This window comes from Panthera tigris, chromosome B3 (assembly GCF_018350195.1).
Source record: "Panthera tigris isolate Pti1 chromosome B3, P.tigris_Pti1_mat1.1, whole genome shotgun sequence".
NCBI lineage: Eukaryota > Metazoa > Chordata > Mammalia > Carnivora > Felidae > Panthera > Panthera tigris.
The window spans coordinates 39,442,672-39,463,483 of record NC_056665.1 but is presented as its reverse complement, the minus strand read 5'-3'; the positions used below and the strand labels follow the sequence as shown (position 1 = coordinate 39,463,483).

At 34.7% G+C, this 20,812-nt stretch overlaps 1 protein-coding gene across 10 annotated transcripts in view; it reads right to left on the bottom strand.

Annotated features, from left to right (window-relative positions):
- The window catches only part of DENND4A (DENN domain containing 4A), a 143,865-nt gene that overhangs the window by 71,966 nt on the left and 51,087 nt on the right, over window positions 1–20,812 (bottom strand). For all 10 annotated transcript variants that reach the window (XM_042988598.1, XM_042988597.1, XM_042988599.1 and 7 more), the window contains exons 5-13: window positions 19,058–19,127; window positions 18,327–18,496; window positions 17,005–17,246; window positions 14,229–14,295; window positions 12,764–12,822; window positions 10,509–10,653; window positions 10,041–10,216; window positions 5,993–6,093; window positions 642–860 (exon numbers count right to left, since the gene is read on the bottom strand). In XM_042988598.1, the coding sequence (XP_042844532.1) occupies window positions 642–860; window positions 5,993–6,093; window positions 10,041–10,216; window positions 10,509–10,653; window positions 12,764–12,822; window positions 14,229–14,295; window positions 17,005–17,246; window positions 18,327–18,496; window positions 19,058–19,127 (1,249 nt within the window). The remainder of the gene's footprint in view (window positions 1–641; window positions 861–5,992; window positions 6,094–10,040; window positions 10,217–10,508; window positions 10,654–12,763; window positions 12,823–14,228; window positions 14,296–17,004; window positions 17,247–18,326; window positions 18,497–19,057; window positions 19,128–20,812) is intronic.

Genomic DNA, 20,812 nt, shown 5'->3' with positions numbered 1-20,812 from the left:
AGCTCATTGGGAGAAGTGACCATGTCTCTCTCTCCCTCTCGCTCTCTTTTATGACCATGTATCTTTTGCATGCCACTATATACCTAGCATTTAGAGGAACTCAATATATGCTTATTAAATGAATTTCTCTTCCAAATGTTATATACTACAAAAGAAAATAAATCTGTATTTTGACACAAACTGCACTCGGGGGCTCTACAACTTCTTTTGTTTCAGGGCACAAGCAGAAAGAAAGGAATATTTATAAAGTGTAATGAAGTAAAATGAATGAGGCTGTGCATGCTTGGAGGTGACCATCCCAGAGGCTCCTCTGAGTGTTCAACATTGCCCAGCTGCTCTGAAAACTAAAACTGTCAATATCCTAACACATCTGTGGCACAAAAGAGTGAAGCAGTACATGGTTACAAAGCTCTGTGCTTTTCAAATAGTTTCTTCGACATATTTTGTTAATGGGATTATTTCTAATTTGTCTGAGAAATAACTAGCTGTGTGGAAATGGATTACCAACAAAATTGGTAGATTCACATACTTCAAAAATAGCTACGTATTTTGATAAACATGAGCTACTAACACAGAAAAACTGTATCATCATAAGGTTAAACTCAGTGATACGAAAGCTGTAAAACTGTACAATCACTCACCTTGCAAGGCAAAAAGAGAGGACGCATCTGTGGCTGTCTCAGATGGGGCTTGTGTTATTGGTCTTAAGTATGATCTATAGCCTTTTAAAATAGAGGCCATGAAACACAAAAATGCCTCTTGGATTTCCAAATCTATCATGTGCAACCTCTTTCCAGAATTAAAATCATAGTCATTCATTGCTAAGTCCATTAGTCCATCGTCTCTTGGTCTCTGCTGCACTGTGAAAAAATACAGGGTGAAGGTTTTCTCCAAACTGTTGAAACCAATGTTAATAATGGTATCAATATAATAATGGTATCAATATAAATCAATATAAATATAAATCAATATAAATCAATATAAGTCCATTAGTCCATCGTCTCTTGGTCTCTGCTGCACTGTGAAAAAATACAGGGTGAAGATTTTCTCCAAACTATTGAAACCAATGTTAATAATGGTATCAATAAATCAATATAAATCAATATAAATTTATATATGTATGTCAAGTCACGCTGTACACCTTAAGTTTATACAGTCCTGTATGTTAATTATATTTCAAAAAAATTGAAAGAAGTTATTGTTTTCAAAAGGGCTCAAGCTACTTAACTCTTTGTTTACATAACTTCATAATATGTAAACCCCAGCAAAGCTTGCTACATCATTTGTTAGCCTCTGCTGAGTTCGTTTCAACCAAAGTAAATATAAAATTATTCCTGTTTGTCTGACTACCATAAAAAAAAAATCATGTTCTGAAGTAACTATATATAAACTAATAAGAGAAAATCATAGCAACCATATCAACAGGAAACAGGGTTAAATGCATTAGTTCTACCCTCCCCCCCTTTTAAAAAAATGTAAGTGCTGACAGGAAAAACACACATGGATTAAAATGTGAAAAACAGCTCTTTTCCTGAACAACTCAACACTAAAGCCATTAGGTAGTAAAAGAATAAGCTCAAGTAAAAGAGGCCTGCTAGATGCCACCTTAATCAAGTGTACAAAGTGAACACCTTCATCAATAATGGGACAAATCAAAGTAGTTCACGATCTGATAAGGATGCTAGGAAAGGAACATAGTGTCATTTCTGTGATATTCCTGCCAAAAATGTATGACCTGTATTTACCATGTGGACGCTCAAGACAAACCCACATCATGGACCATTCTATGATAGCAAATACCATCTTCAAAAGTCTCAAAAAAAAAAAAAAAAAAAGGAGAAATCGAAGAAGTGTTTGCAGAAAAGGAGACTAAAGAGACTTGAAACTAAAGACATCTGATTTGGAAGTGGATTATTTTGCTAGAAAGAACATTATTATAATAAAACTTGAATCTGGTCTGCAGGTAAAGATGGCAGAAATGCTCACTGGTAATTTCCTGATTTTCATGGTTATGTAGTGGTGGAGGAGAATGTATTTTTGGGTAGGAAATATATTCCATTTGGAGGTGATGGCGCATCTATTCTCAAAGATCAGGGAACATGTTTGTGATTGTTTCAAAATTTAAAAACTTTTCAAAATACGAGGAACAATAAATCATCTCACAAAGTTTTTTCTGGAGTTCTTATTGTCAAAAAAAGTAACAGTACTAGAAAGAACATGGGCCTTTATACAGAAGATCTAGATTTTAATCCTAGCTTCATCCGGGTTAACTGTATAATCTCTGACAAGCTATTTAACCTCCCTCAATTTATCTTCAGAGTTGTAAAGATAAAAAATATATGTGGAAGTGTTCTGAAGCTATAAAGTGTTACACAGTCCTCAACTATCAGTATTGCTTAAAAGTTTATAATTTTCGGCTTTAAGGTTCTGCCCTTCAATACAGCTGGACGGGCTATTTCACAGATTTTAATAATATTTTAAATATTGCTACAAAAGCTGCTGGACTTCTCAGCTATTTACAAGTATGCCTTGTTAGAAAGCAGTTAACTAGTCAGCTTACATAAAATTCTATACATAATTTATTTGCCACCTAAGATGACATGCTGCTCTATTTCATGTCACTGTTTTCCTATTCCAGTACTTATGAGCTACTTCCAGATTCTCTGCTTGCTGTAAGGTTTACTTGGGAAACACTGTCGTCTTCCATGTCTATTTCCAACTCTATGGTCACTTTGAACCCTCAAGGATATAGGCCCCTTCCGCTGTCTGTATTTCACCTAATACATAAAAGAGAACCTCAAATACTGCTATACCATTACTGACCATTTTTAAACAGTAAGTATTAAATCATGGACCCTGAATGGGCCATTGTTCTAAAATACCAAGAGATTAAGTATATGAAGGTTTAATTCTTCTTATCGGTAATTCTGGATCACTGTCAAGGTATTCTTATATAAGCTTTTTACTGAAACATTCTATATCCCAATCAATTTTCATTTTGATTAATTTCCTAATGCATTTGGTAGACTTCTATTTTCAAATTATTTGAGGTAAGGACGGCATTAAGATCCACTGAAGGTGAAAGCTTAAAACCCAGCTCTCACCCCACTAAAATCATCAGCACTTTCTAATTTAAACCATCTGTCTTAAATTTTCAAAATTAAACTTCTATTCTCTGTATGAAGAGAATGTTATACAAGAGGAAACCCTTATTTTTTAATTATTATTATTGTTCATTTATTTAATTTACATCTAAGTTAGTTAGCATATAGTCCAACAATGATTTCAGGAGTAGATTCCTTAATGCCCCTTACCCATTTAGCCCATCCCCCCTCCCACGACCCCTCCAGTAACCCTCTGTTTGTTCTCCATGTTTAAGAGTCTCTTATGTCCATCCCCCTCCCTGTTTTTATATTATTTTTGCTTCACTTCCCTTATGTTCATCTGTTTTGTCTCTTAAAGTCCTCACATGAGTGAAGTCATATGATATTTGTCTTTCTCTGACTAATTTCACTTAGCATAATACCCTCTAGTTCCATCCACATAGTTGCAAATGGTAAGATTTCATTCTTTTTGATTGCTGAATGATATTCCATTGTATATATGTACCACATCTTCTTTATCCATTCATCCATCAGTGGACATGTGGGCTCTTTCCATACTTTGGCTATTGTTGATAGGGCTGCTATAAACATTAGGGGGTGTGTGTTCCTCCAAAACAGCACACCTGTATCCCGTGGATAAATGCCTAGTAGTGCAATTGCTGGGTTGTAGGGTAGTTCTATTTTTAGTTTTTTTGAGGAACCTCCATACTGTTTTCCAGAGTGGCTGCACCAGCTTGCATTCCCACCAATAATGCAAAAGAGATCCTCTCCCTCTGCATCCTGGCCAACATCTGTTGTTGCCTGAGTTGTTCATGTTAGCCATTCTGACAGGTGTGAGGCGGTATCTCCTTGTGGTTTTCCTTTGCACTTCCCTGATGATGAGTGATGTGGAGCATTTTTTCATGTGCCGGTTGGCCATCTGGATGTCTTCTCTGGAGAAGTGTCTATTCATGTCTTTTGCCCATTTCTTCACTGGGTTATTTGTTTTTTGGGTGTTGAGTTTGATAAGTTCTTTATAGATTTTGGATATTAACCCTTTATCTAATAAGTTGTTTGCAACTATCTTCTGCCATTCCATGGGTTGCCTTTTAGTTTTGCTGATTGTTTCCTTCGCTATGCAGAAGCTTTTTATTTTGATAAGGTCCCAGTAGTTCATCTTTCTTTTGTTTCCCTTGCCTCTGGAGACGTGTTGAGTAAGAAGTTTCTGCGGCCAAGATCAAAGAGGTTTTTGCCTGCTTTCTCCTGGAGGATTTTGATGGCTTCCTGTCTTATGTTTAGGTCTTTCATCCATTTTGAGTTTAGTTTTGTGTATGGTGTAAGAAAGTGGTCCAGGTTCATTCTTCTGCATGTCGCTGTCCAGTTTTCCCAGCACCACTTGCTGAAGAGACTGTCTTTATTCTATTGGATATTCTTTCCTGCTTTGTCAAAGATTAGTTGGCCATACGTTTGTGGGTCCATTTCTGGGTTCTCTATTCTGTTCCATTGATCTGAGTGTCTGTTTGTGTCAGTACCATACTGTCTTGACGAATACAGCTTTGTAATACAGCTTGAAGTCCGTGACGGTGATGCCTCCTGCTTTGGTTTTCTTTTTCAAGATTGCTTTGGCTATTCAGGGTCTTTTCTGGTTCCATACATATTTTAGGACTGTTTGTTCTAGCTCTGTGAAGAATGCCAGTGTTGTTTTGATAGGGATTGCTTTGACTATGTAGATTGCTTTGGGTAGTATTGACACTTTAACAATATTTGTTCTTCCTATCCAGGAGCATGGAATATTTTTCCATTTTTTTGTGTGTCTTTTTCAATTTCTTTCATAAGCTTTCTATAGTTTTCAGTGTATAGATTTTTCACTTCTTTGGTTAGATTTATTCCTAGATATTTTATGGTTTTTGGTGTGATTGTAAATGGGACTGATTCCTTGATTTCTCTTTCTATTGCTTCATTGTTGGTGTATAGGAATGCAACTGCTTTCTGTGCATTGATTTTATATCCTGCAACTTTGCTGAATTCATGGATCAGTCCTAGCAGGTTTTTTTTGGTGGAATCTTTTGGGGTTCCATATAGAGCATCATGTCATCTGTGAATAGTGAAAGTTTGACCTCCTCCTGGCCGATTTGGCTGCCTTTTATTTCTTTGTGTTGTCTGATTGCTAAGGCTAAGACTTCCAATACTATGTTGAGTAACAGTGGTGAGAGTGGACATCCCTGTCTTGTTTCTGATCCTAGCGGGAAAGCTCTCAGTTTTCCCCATTGAGGATGATATTAGCATTGGGTCTTTCATATATGGCTTTTATGATCTTGAGGTATGATCCTTCTATCCCTAATTTCTTAATGGTTTTTATTAAGAAAGGATGCTCTATTTTGTCAAATGCTTTCTCTGTATCTATTGAGAGGATCATGTGGTTCTTGTCCTTTCTTTTATTGATGTGATGAATCACATTGATTGTTTTGCGGATACTGAACCAGCCCTGCATCCCAGGTATAAATCTCACTTGGTCGTGGTGAATAATTTTTTTAATGTATTGTTGGATCTGGTTGGCTAATATCTTGTTGAGGATTTTTGTATCCACGTTCATCAGGGAAGGAAACCCTTATTTTTTCCATGGTATTTCAGTAATGGTAAAAGTAAGGAAAACAATTACCTCAACCTCTTTTTCAATTTTACTATTCTAAAATGGCTCTATGAACATGTAGCAGATATAAAATAAAATATAATAAATTTTATAAATCTATTCAGCTTCTAACAAAGTTTGCTTTAATGTTCATTTTCCCTTAAGATTATAAAAACATTTCCCTTAGATAAAATAAACAATATCCTTTCACTAGCAAGGCAAAGTAACTGGAGTCCTTTCTCAGATTAAATTACTTCCTTTAATTAAGTTATACACTTACATTTTGCCAGCTGCTGGTGCAAATTATTCAGTGTGTTCATCAGATTTTTACATGGTTTCTTTGGAAGTATCTTCCAGGCTACATTTTTCTTGTCACCAGTTCTGAGATTAAATGACAACAACAATGTATTTGTTAGATTTTTTTTTTTTTTTGCTATATATATATAAAAGGTAAAAGAAAACATATATTGAATAAAAAATAAAATACATACGTACAAAATGTATGTACATATATACAAAAATAAAATATTATAATAAGAGAAAAATACTACAAGGATAAACTGGGATGCAGAATATTTAAAAATTAACTTACACAAGAGTAGAACCTTATACAAATATAGTGCAAAAAATTATAATTATGTTGGTACTGGGTAAATTCGACTTGCAGTGGAATCATGCTAATCACTACAAACTTAATATGGTGGTCATTACTCTCAAACCCCATTTAAGAGTCTTTAGACACCTCAATACTGAGAAAATCCTAGCAACAGGAGGTTTTTTTCTTATAGACTCTGACTTTAAGAACAAGCACTGTGGAAAACTTGCACTTGTAAAGACAAAATGAACTGAGGATCCAGAAAGCTTATCAAAATACTGCGGTATATTTAAGTATTTAGTTTCTTAGTTTCCTAAAAGTGGAAGTAAAGTTTGCTTTCGTTTCTTTCAGAAAATAACTAATCCATGATATTAAATTATTTGAGCAAAGGATAATACTCCAAAGTACTTTTATAACTATAAAAGAGGATATCTGCTTGAAAGTGCTATCTTTGTTTCTACAACAAACTCCTATAATCTCTTTTATTAAAATTATTAGGACACAGTAGTTCTTCCAACCACACGTGCAGTAAGAAAAGAGCATGGTGATAAAATACCATAAACCTTTTGGACTTCACTATAGCTTTTTTGATTCCATTCTTTACTTATTAAATCTTTCTTTGTTCTTCAGAAGCCATATATATATATTTTTAGAAAACTTGAAAAATGTAGAGAAAAAGGAGAAGAAAAGTGAATCACTCATGTACTAACCACCAAAAACAACACAGCACACGTGTGTAGTGGAAGTTGAATTTATTTTTCTGTTCCCTGTACCTCCCACAGAACAAAAAGGGCAAAATCATCACCCTGGAAACCAAACAAAGAAAAAGGAGTGGATGGGAAAGCTTAGGCTAAAAAGAACCACTGTCTTGGAATCTACCCTATCTTTCCACAAATGAGGATAAAAATACAGATAGATGGAACAGGGCCACCTGCAGATGTCCCACTGCGAAGGTTTTATTTTATAATGTGGCCGGGAGCACGGAATCCTGCATTACAGTGAGAAGACAATGTAGAACACTTTTTACATTATTTTCTGGATAAAACTTTGCAACACAGCACTCCCACTGTACTTTATCATTCACTGTGTGCATGCTGGCCTTATAAAACTAAATTATGAGCAACTTCAGAGAAAGAAGTGTACTTAAGTGTACTTAAGAGAAAGAAGTACACCAAGTTGCCCTTTTATTTCCAGTACCTATCAAAAAAGGATGCTGAAGATAGATGAACAGAATCTTGGTGTCCATTCATTACACCTAATTACTGTTATTTACTCATGTTTTTACTCATGGTGATTCCCAAAATAACCGATAATCGGTGGCAGAGGAATTAGTTTTAAACCTGGATGGTGATGGTTCCAAAATCTAGCGGGCAGTAGATGCTATGTGCCCCTTCTGATAAATTACTTAAAAATCTAAGCTTTGGGGGTGACTGGCTGGCTTGGTGGAGTGTGTCACTCTTACTCTTGGGGTTGTGAGTTCGAGCCCCATGTTGGATGTGGTGATTACTTAAAAATAAAATCCAGAAATTCTGGATAAAGGAAACTAGAAAGCTATTAGTTCACTAGCTTAGTCCTTCCATACATTTGGAAGGGTGATAATATCAAGAAGGAATATTACTAATGAGTGCCAACAACTCATGTTTTCTTTGATTCTTTAACTCACTAGTGATCAAAAGAAAAAGACAAAATAAAAAAAATTCTTTTAACAAACCGGAAGGAAAGTATAAGAAGAGGGAAAATGTAATTTATTACCATAATAAATACAGTATATACCAATTCACCACCCTGAATTTCATTTTTTAAAAATACTATGTCATTGGGGTTGCCTGGGTGGCCCAGTTGGTTAAGCGTCCGACTCTTGGTTTTGGCTCAGGTCATGACCTCATGATTCATGAGTTCGAACCCTATACAGGGCTATACACTGTAGTGCACTGACAGTGCACTGACATTGCAGAACCTGCCTGGGATTCTCCATCTCCCTCTCTCTCTGCCCCTACCCTCCTCATGCTCTCCCTAAAAATAAAAAAAATAAATTAAAAAAAATTATGTCATGTAACATCAACAACTGGCCAAAAAAAAGATAATACTTTAATATCTAAAGAATTAAATATTCCTGGTAATGAGTGAAATGTTCCTGATAAAGAATATTAGACTCTATCAATCCCATGTATAAAATGGCTTTTATGCACAAAGTACATCCCATATTTACTTGGTTAGGCATTCTCTGAAAAAAAGCTTTTTGACAGCGTATATACTTTATAATAGAAAAGTATTCAGGGTGCCTGGCTGGCTCAGTAGGTTAGGTGTTCGACTTCAGCTCAGGTCATGATCTCACGGTTTGTGAGTTGGAGCCCTGCATTGCGCTCTCTGCTGTCAGCGCAGAGCCTGCTTGGGATCCTCTGTCCTGCTCTCTTTCTGCTCTTCCCCTGTACACTTGCGCACAGGCATTCTCTCTCTCTTGAATGTAAACCTTAAAAGAAGTATTTTTTTGCTGTAATATATTATCATTTTATATTATTTTTATATTATCTATTTAATAGAACACCATCTTTTCTAATGGTTTAGGCACTTGAGGTTTTGACATACGTGACAAGACTAGAATTAATGTAAGGTTAGAGATTTCAATCAAAACACTTTAATATGAAACACGCTTAGTAAAAATGGAGAAGAACCTATTGCACATATACATATTTAAGTTGTAAAAGGTGTACTAGCTTTTGGGCTTTACTAACAGACTAACTTGTAGTTATTTTAAATATGTCCTGTGAATGCAGTGTGTTCAGTGCACCAATTTCCTTTTCCCTGAATAGCATAAGTATGATTCAACTGAAAATAAGGGATATGAGCGAACAACTGAATTATAAAAAAACTATGAAAAGATAGCTCCAGTAGCTACAACTTAAATATTATTCCAATAAAAAGAGAGGAAAACTTATAAAACCCTTATATTCTAAAAGTATAAAGGTGATAAAATCATTTATAACTTAAAAGTTATTTAATTTTTTTTGAAGTACTAGTATACTAATAGTATTACACAAGACTAGAAACAGAATTTGAATACTATACCAAGGTATAGTATTCCAATTCAATTGGAATACCAATTATACCTTGGATATATACCTTGGATACACCTTGGATACTGGAATACCAATACTATACCTTGGTATAGTATTCCAATTCAATTTGTGATTTCACCTGTACTCATCTGGAAAATGGTAAATAAATTTTTGTTTTGTTTTTTTAATGGTTATTTATTTTTGAGATAGAGAGTGCTAGCGGGGGAGGGACAGAAAGGAAGGGGGACAGAGGATCCTAAGTGGGCTCTGCACTGACATCAGTGAGCCCACTGCAGGGCTTGAACTCACAAAAATGTGAGATCATGACCTGAGCCAAAGTCAGACACTCAAATGACTGAGCCACCCAGGCGCCCCTAAATTTTTCTGTTTCTAACCTCCATTTCCCTTCTGCTAAATTTCTACATAAGATTATAATGTTTCTTAAATATTTAAAGATCTGAGGCTTAAAGGTATAATTTGTTTACAGTACAAGCTCTCTAATACCCTAAGTCTATTCCATTGGAGAACAGAACGGGTTGATTCAAAGATGGTATAACCCCAAAACAAAAACAATACAGCTCAAAAGAATTCTAATTCGCATTCATAAAATATACAATTACATACATATACTACTAAGTTGTAAATTACTGAGTAGAGAATCACTAAAATGTACTTACTGAGAAATGGTGTTGGTGTCTAGGTCAACACAACTGACATCTGGTGGAGGGTCATAGAGATCAAAGTATCTTGAATCAATTCCTACTATGAATGGACATGGTGCACTCAAGACATCTGCTAAAGCCAGTGGGCAGAGAGGAACATATGGGCATGGCCAGTGGAAAGGGAAAATCATCTTGGATAAACAAAAGACAGGAGAATATTTAGCTGTTTGGCATTGAAGCATAATTTATCAGCACACACAAAAAACTGTATTTAAAGTATTCATACCTAAAGCCTAACACTTCATAACCAGTGAAATAATTACAACTAACATGAAGTGTCAGAAAATTAAAATTGTTTTCACAACATAAAAATTCATTACTCTCTGAATTTTAGTTAGGCTTTTAAAAAGTAGCTTTAAATTAGATGAATCAATTATGCTTAAAATGAAATTGACTGCCAATGACAAAACCTGTAATACTCACAGACACTAATGCTTCTGTCACACTAGTAAGCACGGAAGGGCGTAGGGAATGGATGAGAATCTTATGTTCTGTTACTGCAAACACAAGTAGTGTCACAGCATTTTCAGGGCCTAAATTTTGAAGTAGTGTTGAAAACTTGCCACCACTGTCAAACCAAACAAAAATATATAATTAAAAGTGTATATATTCAAATATCTCATTATCCAAAATAATGAAACAAGGTCATGATTGGGTTAGGATTATATTATATATTCAACTTTAGACGCGATTGCTGTCCTTATGTGTGGAAAACATTAGAAATATACTATGAAAACAATGAAGTTTTCTGAGGTTTCAAAATCATCAGATTTTTCTACAGTGTATTCAATATGGAAAAATGAAAAGTCATTCTTTTTTTCAGAAAAAGATCTGCTGGGTAGATAATGTCCGAATAAAGGACTCAATCTATAGAGGGATGCTTTAGTTGAAAGCAAATTTTTTAATGAAATTTTTGTTAAATGGCTCACCTTTCATTGTTAATTGTCAGAAAAAATATGACTTACAGGCCCACCTCCCTTAAGGCAAGCACATACATTAAGATTTGGATTTACAGATAGATTATCTTTACTATTGTAATGAAAAGAGTAATATGAAATTGAGAGGTACGAAGTGATGGTATATACATACAAAGCAAATTTATAACCCAAACTGAGACATTCTGTGTGGTAACAAAATACTGGACTAAGTAATTCAGTAAGCCAATCAGTATGTTGTCTATATAATTGGCTAAATAATTGGCTTCACCAAATTAACTTTTTTATTTTTATTTTTTTATTAAAAAACTTTTTAAATGTTTATTTATTTTTGAGAGAGAAAGAGACAGAGTCAGAGTGAGGGAGGGCAGAGAGAAAGAGAGAGAGAGGGATTACTGTCAGCACAGAGCCCAATGCGGGGCTCGAACTCACAAATCTAAGATCATGACCTGAGCTGAAGTCGACGCTTAACCGACTGAGCCAGCCAGGCGCCACTTAACTTTTTTTTAAATAAAGCAAAACTAGTAACAATTCTCTTGGAGAAAAGAAAACACATCCACAAAAAACTTGTGCATGTTGGTAGCAGCATTATTCATTGTAGGCAAAAGTAGAAACAACCCAAATGTCCCTCAACTAATGAATGAATAAATAAAAAGTGATCTATCCATACAATGGAATATTTGTTGGAAACAGAAAGGAACAAAATATGATAACATGGATGAACTTCAGAAACATTATAATAAGTGAAAGAAGCCACACACAAAAGGCTACATATTATATAATTCCATTTATATGAAATCTCCAGAATAGGCAAATCCGTAGAGACAGAAAGTTAATCAGTGGTTGCCTTAGGCTGGAGAGGTGTGTGTGTGTGTGCGCGCGTATTTGCGTGAGTAGAAATGGCAGAAATTCTTTTTAGAGTGATGTAAATGTTGTTTATAGTGATCTCCATATGTCTCTATTCACAGAGTGAATATAACCATTGAATTGTACGATTTAACTGGGTGAATTGTACAGTATGTGAATTATATCAATAAAGCTGTTACCAAAATTAAAAAAAAGGCCTCTTGGGTAATTTAGGATCTTTTTATACATAGTCACAGTCAGTATTTCTAGTTTATTTTTCACTCAAACAAAGGTTAAGAAAACACTGGTTGCTCTGGACTGAGACCTAGTGATGAAATAATCTGCAATTCTTACAAAATTAATGTCAAAGATGGCAGCTGGTCTCCCTCAGGTATGTGCTACAAAATAACTTAATTATATTGTAACGATTTCTCTGCTAGAAAATTACACTGCTAATTAAATTTCAAGAACTGATACTTTAGAAAAAATTTATTTCATTATTTCTTGGAACTTTTAAGGGATGAAATACATTATTTTATTCCATGGTTAGTATTTATGAGTACCATTTTATTAGGGGGTTAAATTTAAAATTAATTATGTTTGAATGTTCTTCAGAGGGTATTTAAAGTTAAAAACCATTGTTTTCATAATCTATATACACATATACTTATTTATGCAATAATAAGTACTTGATAATAAATGGATACACAAAATACCAAACTATTATAAAGGTTTTTCTTTTTTCTTTAAGTAAAAGGAATTTAGATAACAAACAATTAAATGAGAAGTCTTTCCAACAACATTTGCAATTTTTCCTAGGAAAGAGAAAATATTTGAATGTCACTTTAGCTCACACTAGATTTAGAGAAACATAAATAGAAAGGAAATTCTACTTGCCTTAGTGGAAGAGGTGAAGAAACAGGTTGACTGAGAATCAGATTATCATGTGGTGATAACTGGAAGAAGATTTACAATAAAGTGTTTGAAATATAAAGATGAGCTTTAAAACACCACTTTCTGGTAAAAAAATTTTTTTGGTTAATGCTGACATCCATCAAGTTTCAAAATAACCATTAACCTGTATAGGAACTGTTTATATCACTTAATAAGATCTTGAAAAGTACATCCTAACCACTGACCTAACTACTAACTTCCCCTACTCTGAATTCTCTTTTCTCCTGTTCCTCAATGTTCCCCTAATGTCGTTTTAACAAAATTTTATTGGGAGACTAAATTATTCATTTAGTACCACAGAGTCAGGGCTAGTAAACCTATGGTCTCCAGGGCAAATCCACAGGCCATCTATGTTTATGAATAAAGTTTTATTGGAACACTAGCCATGATCGTTTGTTTAGGAATTATCTATAGCTGCTTTTGTGCAGTAAGAGCTGAGTAGTTTTGACAGAGACAGGATGGCCTATAAAGACTAAAATATGTACTGTTTGGTCCTCAAAAGAAAAACTTACCAACATATATATATGTGTGTGTGTATATCCTGGCACTAAATATCAAGAAGAGAGGGAGGATATGTGGATATACAGACTGATTATAAAGATTAAAAAAATGACTTTTTTTCTAGACATTTTATCTGTATCAATATAATAATGCAATTATTTTTACCTACATTTTCAAATTTATGCACATTTCCACAAATCTGTAAATACCTATTTGCCAAATACTTCTAATTTTGAATGACACCGCACTCCCATTAAGGGTTGTGATAAATACAGTAAGGCACATATAGTGATAACACATAAAAATATTTTCTTTATGTAAATCACTTTGTAAATGGTGACTAAATAAGCAGATATCTTACAAATCAAGACCATAAATAAGAAATGTAAACAAAAGAGAAAAGATAGTCAATTGGGAAAAGAGATAGGGAAAAAAATTATTCATTTTGAACTTCCCCATCACAAAGATATGAACACTTCTCCCTGCATAATATATGAAAGCACACCACTTTTTCTTCTATCTATTCCAAAAAAAAAAAGAAATAAATATGTATACACACACACACACACACACACACACACACACACACACACACACCCCTTTGGGAATAAATGCCAAAGACACAAACTTTCAATTACCTATAACAAATTTAGGGAAAGAAGTCCCTTTTGGTGTGTTCAAAATGTCTACTGTTGTCTACTTTAACTCTTCAACCTTTTACCTAAGGGGAAACATTAGATGTCTGTCTGGGAGACAATTAATAAAACAATAAGGGCCCAAATTCCAACATGAACTACCATCTGGTTCTCATTTGATCTTTTCCTCCATTTAAAATTGTTATTCTTATGGTACATTTTGACAGGGCTAATAATCATTTAATAGGGCACTTACATCAAGAAAATCTTACCTGAACTAAAATCCGCGGCCTCTGAGGAGATGGAAAAGGAACTTTATGCATAAAATGAGAAATATGCCTTAAAAACAAACAGACAAAAACCCAATTGATTCCAAAGTGAACACCATATACTATAAAGGTCAGCATGTCACCACAAGTCCAAGTTGAGTCAAATGCTCTGTGTACTTATAATTTCGAAATCCCTGGTACTACAAAAACAAGTGAACAAACTCCAAAAATCATTTGTCCCATTAAAGTTGCTTCTACCTAACTCCAGTGGCTTTTCATATGAATAGTTCCTCAGGTTCAACAATGTTTGTGTTATCAACGTGTCAAAAGCCAGTTTAACTTTTACCTCTTTCTCAGTAGGTAATATACAACATATTATGTGGACAGTGATCAAAGAACTTAATGATTGTTTTGTTGTTGTCACAGAATGCCATTTTTCCTTGAAATAACAATTGATAAAGGTATCCAAATTTAGGTATTCAGCAAATTTTTTCTATATAAAAATGAATAAGGTGAGCCTATTGCTTCAAGAAAAATAACTCATAAGGGCTCCTGGCTGGCTCAGACAGTGAAGCGTATGACTCTGAATCTTGGGGTTGTGAATTCAAGACTCACATTTGGTGCAGAGATTGCTTAAAAATGAAATCTTTAGGGAAGCCTAGGTGGCTCAGTCAGTTAAGCATGTGACTTCAGCTTAGGTCATGATCTCACGGTTTGTGAGCTTGAGCCCTGCATCGGGCTCTGTGCTGACAGCTCAGAGCCTGGAGCCTGCTTCAGACTCTGTGTCTCCCTCTCTCTCTGTCCCTCCCTTGCTTTCACTCTGTCTCTCTAAGAAATAAAATGAAAACATTAAAAAAATTTTTTTTAAATGAAATCTTTAAAAAAAAGAAAAAGAACTCATAGTATTATATCCAGTAAATTCAATTCAATTCTAATTCAATAAATAAAATTTTAAGTGAAAATTCTAATGTTGCCACCATGTACTTGATAACTTCTTGATACTGAAAAAAATTTTCTGATGAAATAGGTGGTTCTATTAACAAATGAAATTTATCTATGTTAAACGCCATGAACTAGTATTTCCAAATGACCAACGTATGATGCTACAAAACCATGCATGTGTAAAAGTTCCACTTAGAGTGAAAAAAATCAATAGATTTTAATGTAACAGAAAAAGTCCATTACTAAAGCTTTAGATTACACATTGTGAATAACCTATAACAAACTTCACTTGTCAAATTTGGGGCAGTGTCAAAGCAGAAATTCCACACGATTTTCTGAAAAGGCTATTCGAAGGCTCTCCCTTTTCCTACCTACATACCTGTGTGAGGCCAGGTTTTTTTCATATACTTTTACCCAAACAACATATTGCAACAGATTGAATGCAGAAGCATCCATGAGAACCTAGCTGTGTTCAATTAAGCCAGACATTAGAGATTTGCAAAAATGTAAAAAATGACTCTTCTCACTAATTTTTTTAAGAGTTATTTAAAAAAAATACTTGTTAACATGTAATTATTTTAAAATATTAAATATTGGGGCGCCTGGGTGGCTCAGTCGGTTAAGTGTCCGACTTCAGCTCAGGTCACGATCTCGTGGTATGTTGAGTTCGAGCCCCGCGTTGGGCTCTGTGCTGACTGCTCAGAGCCTGGAGCCTGTTTCAGATTCTGTGTCTCCCTCTCTCTCTGACTCTCCCCCGTTCATGCTCTGTCTCTCTCTGTCTCAAAAATAAAATAAAAAAAAAAAAATAAATAAAATAAAATATTAAATATTTTCTCCATTTTAATTTCTATTGTAGCAAATATTGGCAGATATAACACATAAAAAAAGTTCTTTAGGGGTCCTCATTTTTTAAGAGTATAAAAGGGTTCTGACACCAAAAAAGAAATTTGCTAACTGCTAGAGCAAAATACTGAGATGAGAGTGAAAAAGAGTAATATTGTACACTGAATGTTCTTATGAGAATTCTATCACTTCCCAACAATCACTGAACAACTTCTTAACAATACAAAAGAGGTGGGGCACATGGTTGGCTCAGTCAGTTAAGCGTCTGACTTCAGTTCAGGTCATGATCTCACGGTTTGTGAGTTTGAGCCCTGCATAGGGCTCTCTGCTGTCAGGGCAGAGCCCGCTTCAGATCCTTAGTCTCCATCTCTCTGCCCCTCTCCTGCTCTTTCTCTCTTTCCCTCCCTCTCAAAAATAAACAAACATTAAAAAAAAAAAAGAATACAAAAGAGTTTAAGTGACAGATGGTATAGAATAAATAATCAAATAGGCATGAAGATATTTGGATCTCATTTGCAACAGATCTTATTGCATAAAACATTATCCACTTTTAGTGATTTTAAGGTAAATCACTGAATTTTTAAAAAGAATAAAGAATGCATTTATCTAATTTTTCCTTTAAATTCATGATGTCTAAAAGTAGTAGGGAATATTTTTAAAAGTTCATGATAAACCCAAATTATTTGGAAAATAAGAATTACAAAACCAGCAAAAAAACAAAACAAAACAAAACAAACCAGTTAGGATCTCCAAACTTCACAAGAGCATCAAAAAATGAAATATTCATTTCATTCCGTTAGAGATATATTTAAAATAATGTGGCTGTAAAAGTATAATAGAGAAATATTACCTAATTGAAATAACCAAATTCTTTTTTCAAATAACTCTCGAGAAATCTAGTTTCCATATAAAATTTACTGAATTACCAGTTCAAATATACCACACATAATGGAATTATCTGCTAAATTTTGAACCAAGAAGGATTCTGACTTACTTCTCAATTGGAAGGACATGAGGTCCAGAGATAGAATAACGATACAGAAAAGTCAGAAACTTCCTGAATGCGTCAAAAAAAGGCCAGTGAGAAAGAAGACAGATGCATTTATTAGTGTGAATTGTTTTGGAACTATCAGATTTCCCATCTGCTGATGATGCTAAACCCAAGAGAAGTCTCTGTTTTTCTGTGAGATTTTCCTCAGAGTATGGTTCATAAAACTGAATAGCAGCACCATAGACCTGGAAAACAAGAAATATATTTAATAAATACACCTTATATCATTTATTCGAATCATATCATTAAATATTTAATGGAGGAGCCATTACGAGCTAGGCCATTAAAAGCCTTTTAGATGCCCATGAGCCAGGCAAGGTGCCAGGTAGCAGGAACACAGTGGTGAACAAACATCTCTCTTGGTTTCTCGGAGTATGTTTAAAAAAAATAATAATAATAATAAAACAGAAAACACTACACAGTGCTACTCTCACATCTCATTATTGAAAAAAAAGATGTTTCAATTAAATCGAGTTTGTTTTCTGAAGAGCAAAAGCAATTGAATCAATATTCTCTATAACAAAATGACTGAAAATATTTAGTAGACAATGGGACAGAATTCTAGACAAGGAAATATATATTCCAACTTCAGGCAATTCACTAAATTTCTCTGGACCTCAATTTCCCAATCTATAAAATGAGGATGTTAGACTAAATGATTTCCAAGGTCTTTTCCAACTATCATACTCTATGATTCTGAATAGCTTTGCATATATAATAATGTCTTTTGTATTACTCTCAAAGCATCTGGTTGACACAAAATGAAGCAATGAAAGATCATCATTTGACAATGAAAAAAAAAATCTTTTGCCATATTCACAAAAAAGCACTAGGGTGTATGGGACAGAATGAAATTTCTCTTTTCCTTTATCTCTGAATATAGTTATTTTAACCAAGTGGAAGAGGTATGTGTAATAGATTCAATTTAACCAGTTTTTTTTTTCCTACTGTTCCTTACATTATATAAAACTTAAGACCTGAAAATGTACAAGAGGGGCACTTGGGTGGCTCAGTCGGTTAAGCGTACAACTCTTGGTTTTGGCTCAGGTCACGATCTCTCAGTTTTCTGAGTCTGAGCCCCACATCAGGCTCTGTGCTGGCAGCATGGAGCCTGCTTGGGATTCTCTCTCTCTCTCTCTCTCTCTCTCTCTCTCTCTGCCCCTTCCCTACCCATGCTGTCTCTGTCTCTCTCAAAATAAATAAACTTAAAAAAAGAAAAGAAAATGTACAAGAAATTTGTCGACAGTTGTTAAAACACACAGTACCTTTTCAGCTGAGGCTCCAGTTAACACAAATGTAGAAAAAACAGGGAGAGGGTATTTGCTATTTGGTGGCCAACATTCAATAGTTGCACCCATTGGTAAACAAAATAGGGGAACAGATTCTGGGAGTGAGAAAGACTCATAATCTTCTTGAGGATATCTACAAATTAGACCTATAAAAACAATAATAAATATTAGGTCATCATCTCTTGAATTCAGGTACTCAAAATCTGAATGATGCTAAAATGTTTTATAACTACTTAACATTATATTACATACATGTTCATCAAATAGCTCTGAATGTTTCAGCAGAACACATTCAGATTTTTATCTTCAAACATTATAACTATTCATAATAACTAATTAATATTTATCAAGCTTCATCCATGAAGGCTAAGTAAGACAAACAAGAAAAGATTATCCTAAAGAAACATACACAGGTACAAACAGAATCCTAAAACTTTAGTTTGTGGTCATACTACCTTGAAGCAAATGAAAAACTCGTTTTTTGACATTTTCAACACGGTTACCCATCTTCTTTTAACATCAATCTTCCATTGAGTATCCAATAAATTTAAGGATGAGACAAAACAGAAAAAAAAACAAAAAACAAAACCCATGGGTTGTGGTGACAGTCCTGACACTAATACATTATAAGATTTCTTTTTCCTTAAATTTTACTAGCTTTCATAATACATGTATATATTAAGTATTCCATGAAAAATTATACTTACCAGCTTTGTAAGATATAGTGTTAGTCTTTGCCACTGACTTTTTATAACATAAGTACACTGCTGATCCCCACTGAATCAAAAAAAAAAAAAAAAGGAAATATCATTTAACTTTAAAAGGTAGTAACTTAATAAAATGGACTCTTTGATATCTCCAGTACATATTGTCTAAGATGTAGTAACAGATTTCCGTTAGCTATTTTCAGTTGGTTATTTTGTCATGATTTTATCAGAGTTTTTGCCTACTTTTCTTTCAGAAGTAATATTTCATGTTTTCTTCCCCACTGTAACAGCAATAACATAAGGAAAATTTGTTTAAAATAATTAAGTCATGACAATTTAGATTTTATTCCAACTCCAAACTTTGGGCAGAAATGATTAAGAAATATCTAGGGGCGCCTGGGTGGCTTAGTTGGTTGAGTGTCCGACTTTGGCTCAGGTCATGATCTCACAGTCTGTGAGTTCGAGCCCCGCGTCAGGCTCTGTGCTGACAACTCAGCACAGATTCTATGTCTCCCTCTCTCTCTGACCCTCCCCCGTTCATGCTCTGTTTCTGTCTCAAAAATAAATAAACATTAAAAAAAATTAAAAAAAAAAGAAATATCTACCCATGGGTATACCTTCCTTTAGATTCCACAGCCTCTTTCTATAGTTCTTTATACCAAAACTTAAGAGTTATAATTTCCTATATCTGTTTCCGTGTTTCCCATTCTCTCCTGAATTCATTCCCAATCAGGTTTTAATCGCACCATTCCTTAAAAGAACAATTTAACAACTTTAATGATGCCAAATTTAACAGTTGGTTCCTAGACTACATCTTCTCCAACCTCTCAGCACAGATCTGGACAGCACTAATGACTCCCAAAACATGTTCTCGCCTTTTGAGGCATCACATTCTCCTGGTGCCTTCCCACCAAACCTCTGGCTACTCCTCAGTCTCCTCCTCCCCTTTTCCCTGATCATTAAATGTGATCTCTTCTTTCCTTTTCTTTCTGTGAATGATCTCATACATTTAGTCCCATCGTTTTGTAGAACAGCTACTCCCAAAGGAGTCTCAAATTTCTAGTCCCAGCTGCAACAGAGATGGGGAAGACTGTGGATAAAGCAGACTTGGGGGTTGGGGGTGAAGAAAAGGAGTTCAGTTTTAGACATAAGTTTGAAACATGTATTAGACATCCAAGTGAAGAATCAAATGGAGCTAAAGTGAGGTCTGAAATGAAGATGTGGCTTGGGAGATTTGCTACTTGACATTAGATGATGACAGATACATGCACACAGACACTCCCTTACCTCCTCTGGGCTCAACTCCAAACAACACTTCATCAGAGAGCCCTTCCTTCATCACCTTATATGCAATAACAATCTTCCCTCTACCCTGTCCTGTCTTCCCTATCATCCCATCTTGCTTTCTTCTTCCTCCACAGCACTTACTACTACTTGGCATATTGTATATTGTCTTACTTATCAGTGCAAAGCCCAAAACGGGGCTCAATCCTATGACCCTGGGATTGTGATCTGACTCAAAATCAAGAGTTGAGCCGAATGAGGTTTAAACCTACTGAGCCACCCAGGGACCCCAGGATTTTATTTTTAAGTAATCTCTACACCCAACTTGGGGTTCAAACTCACCACCCTTAGATCAAGAGTCACATGCTCTACTGACTGAGCCGGCCTGGCACTCTATAAGTTAAACATTAAAAGCATTTCCAGAACAATGGTTCCTCTTTCTTTTTGCTGAACCTTGTGTGTGAAAAACTT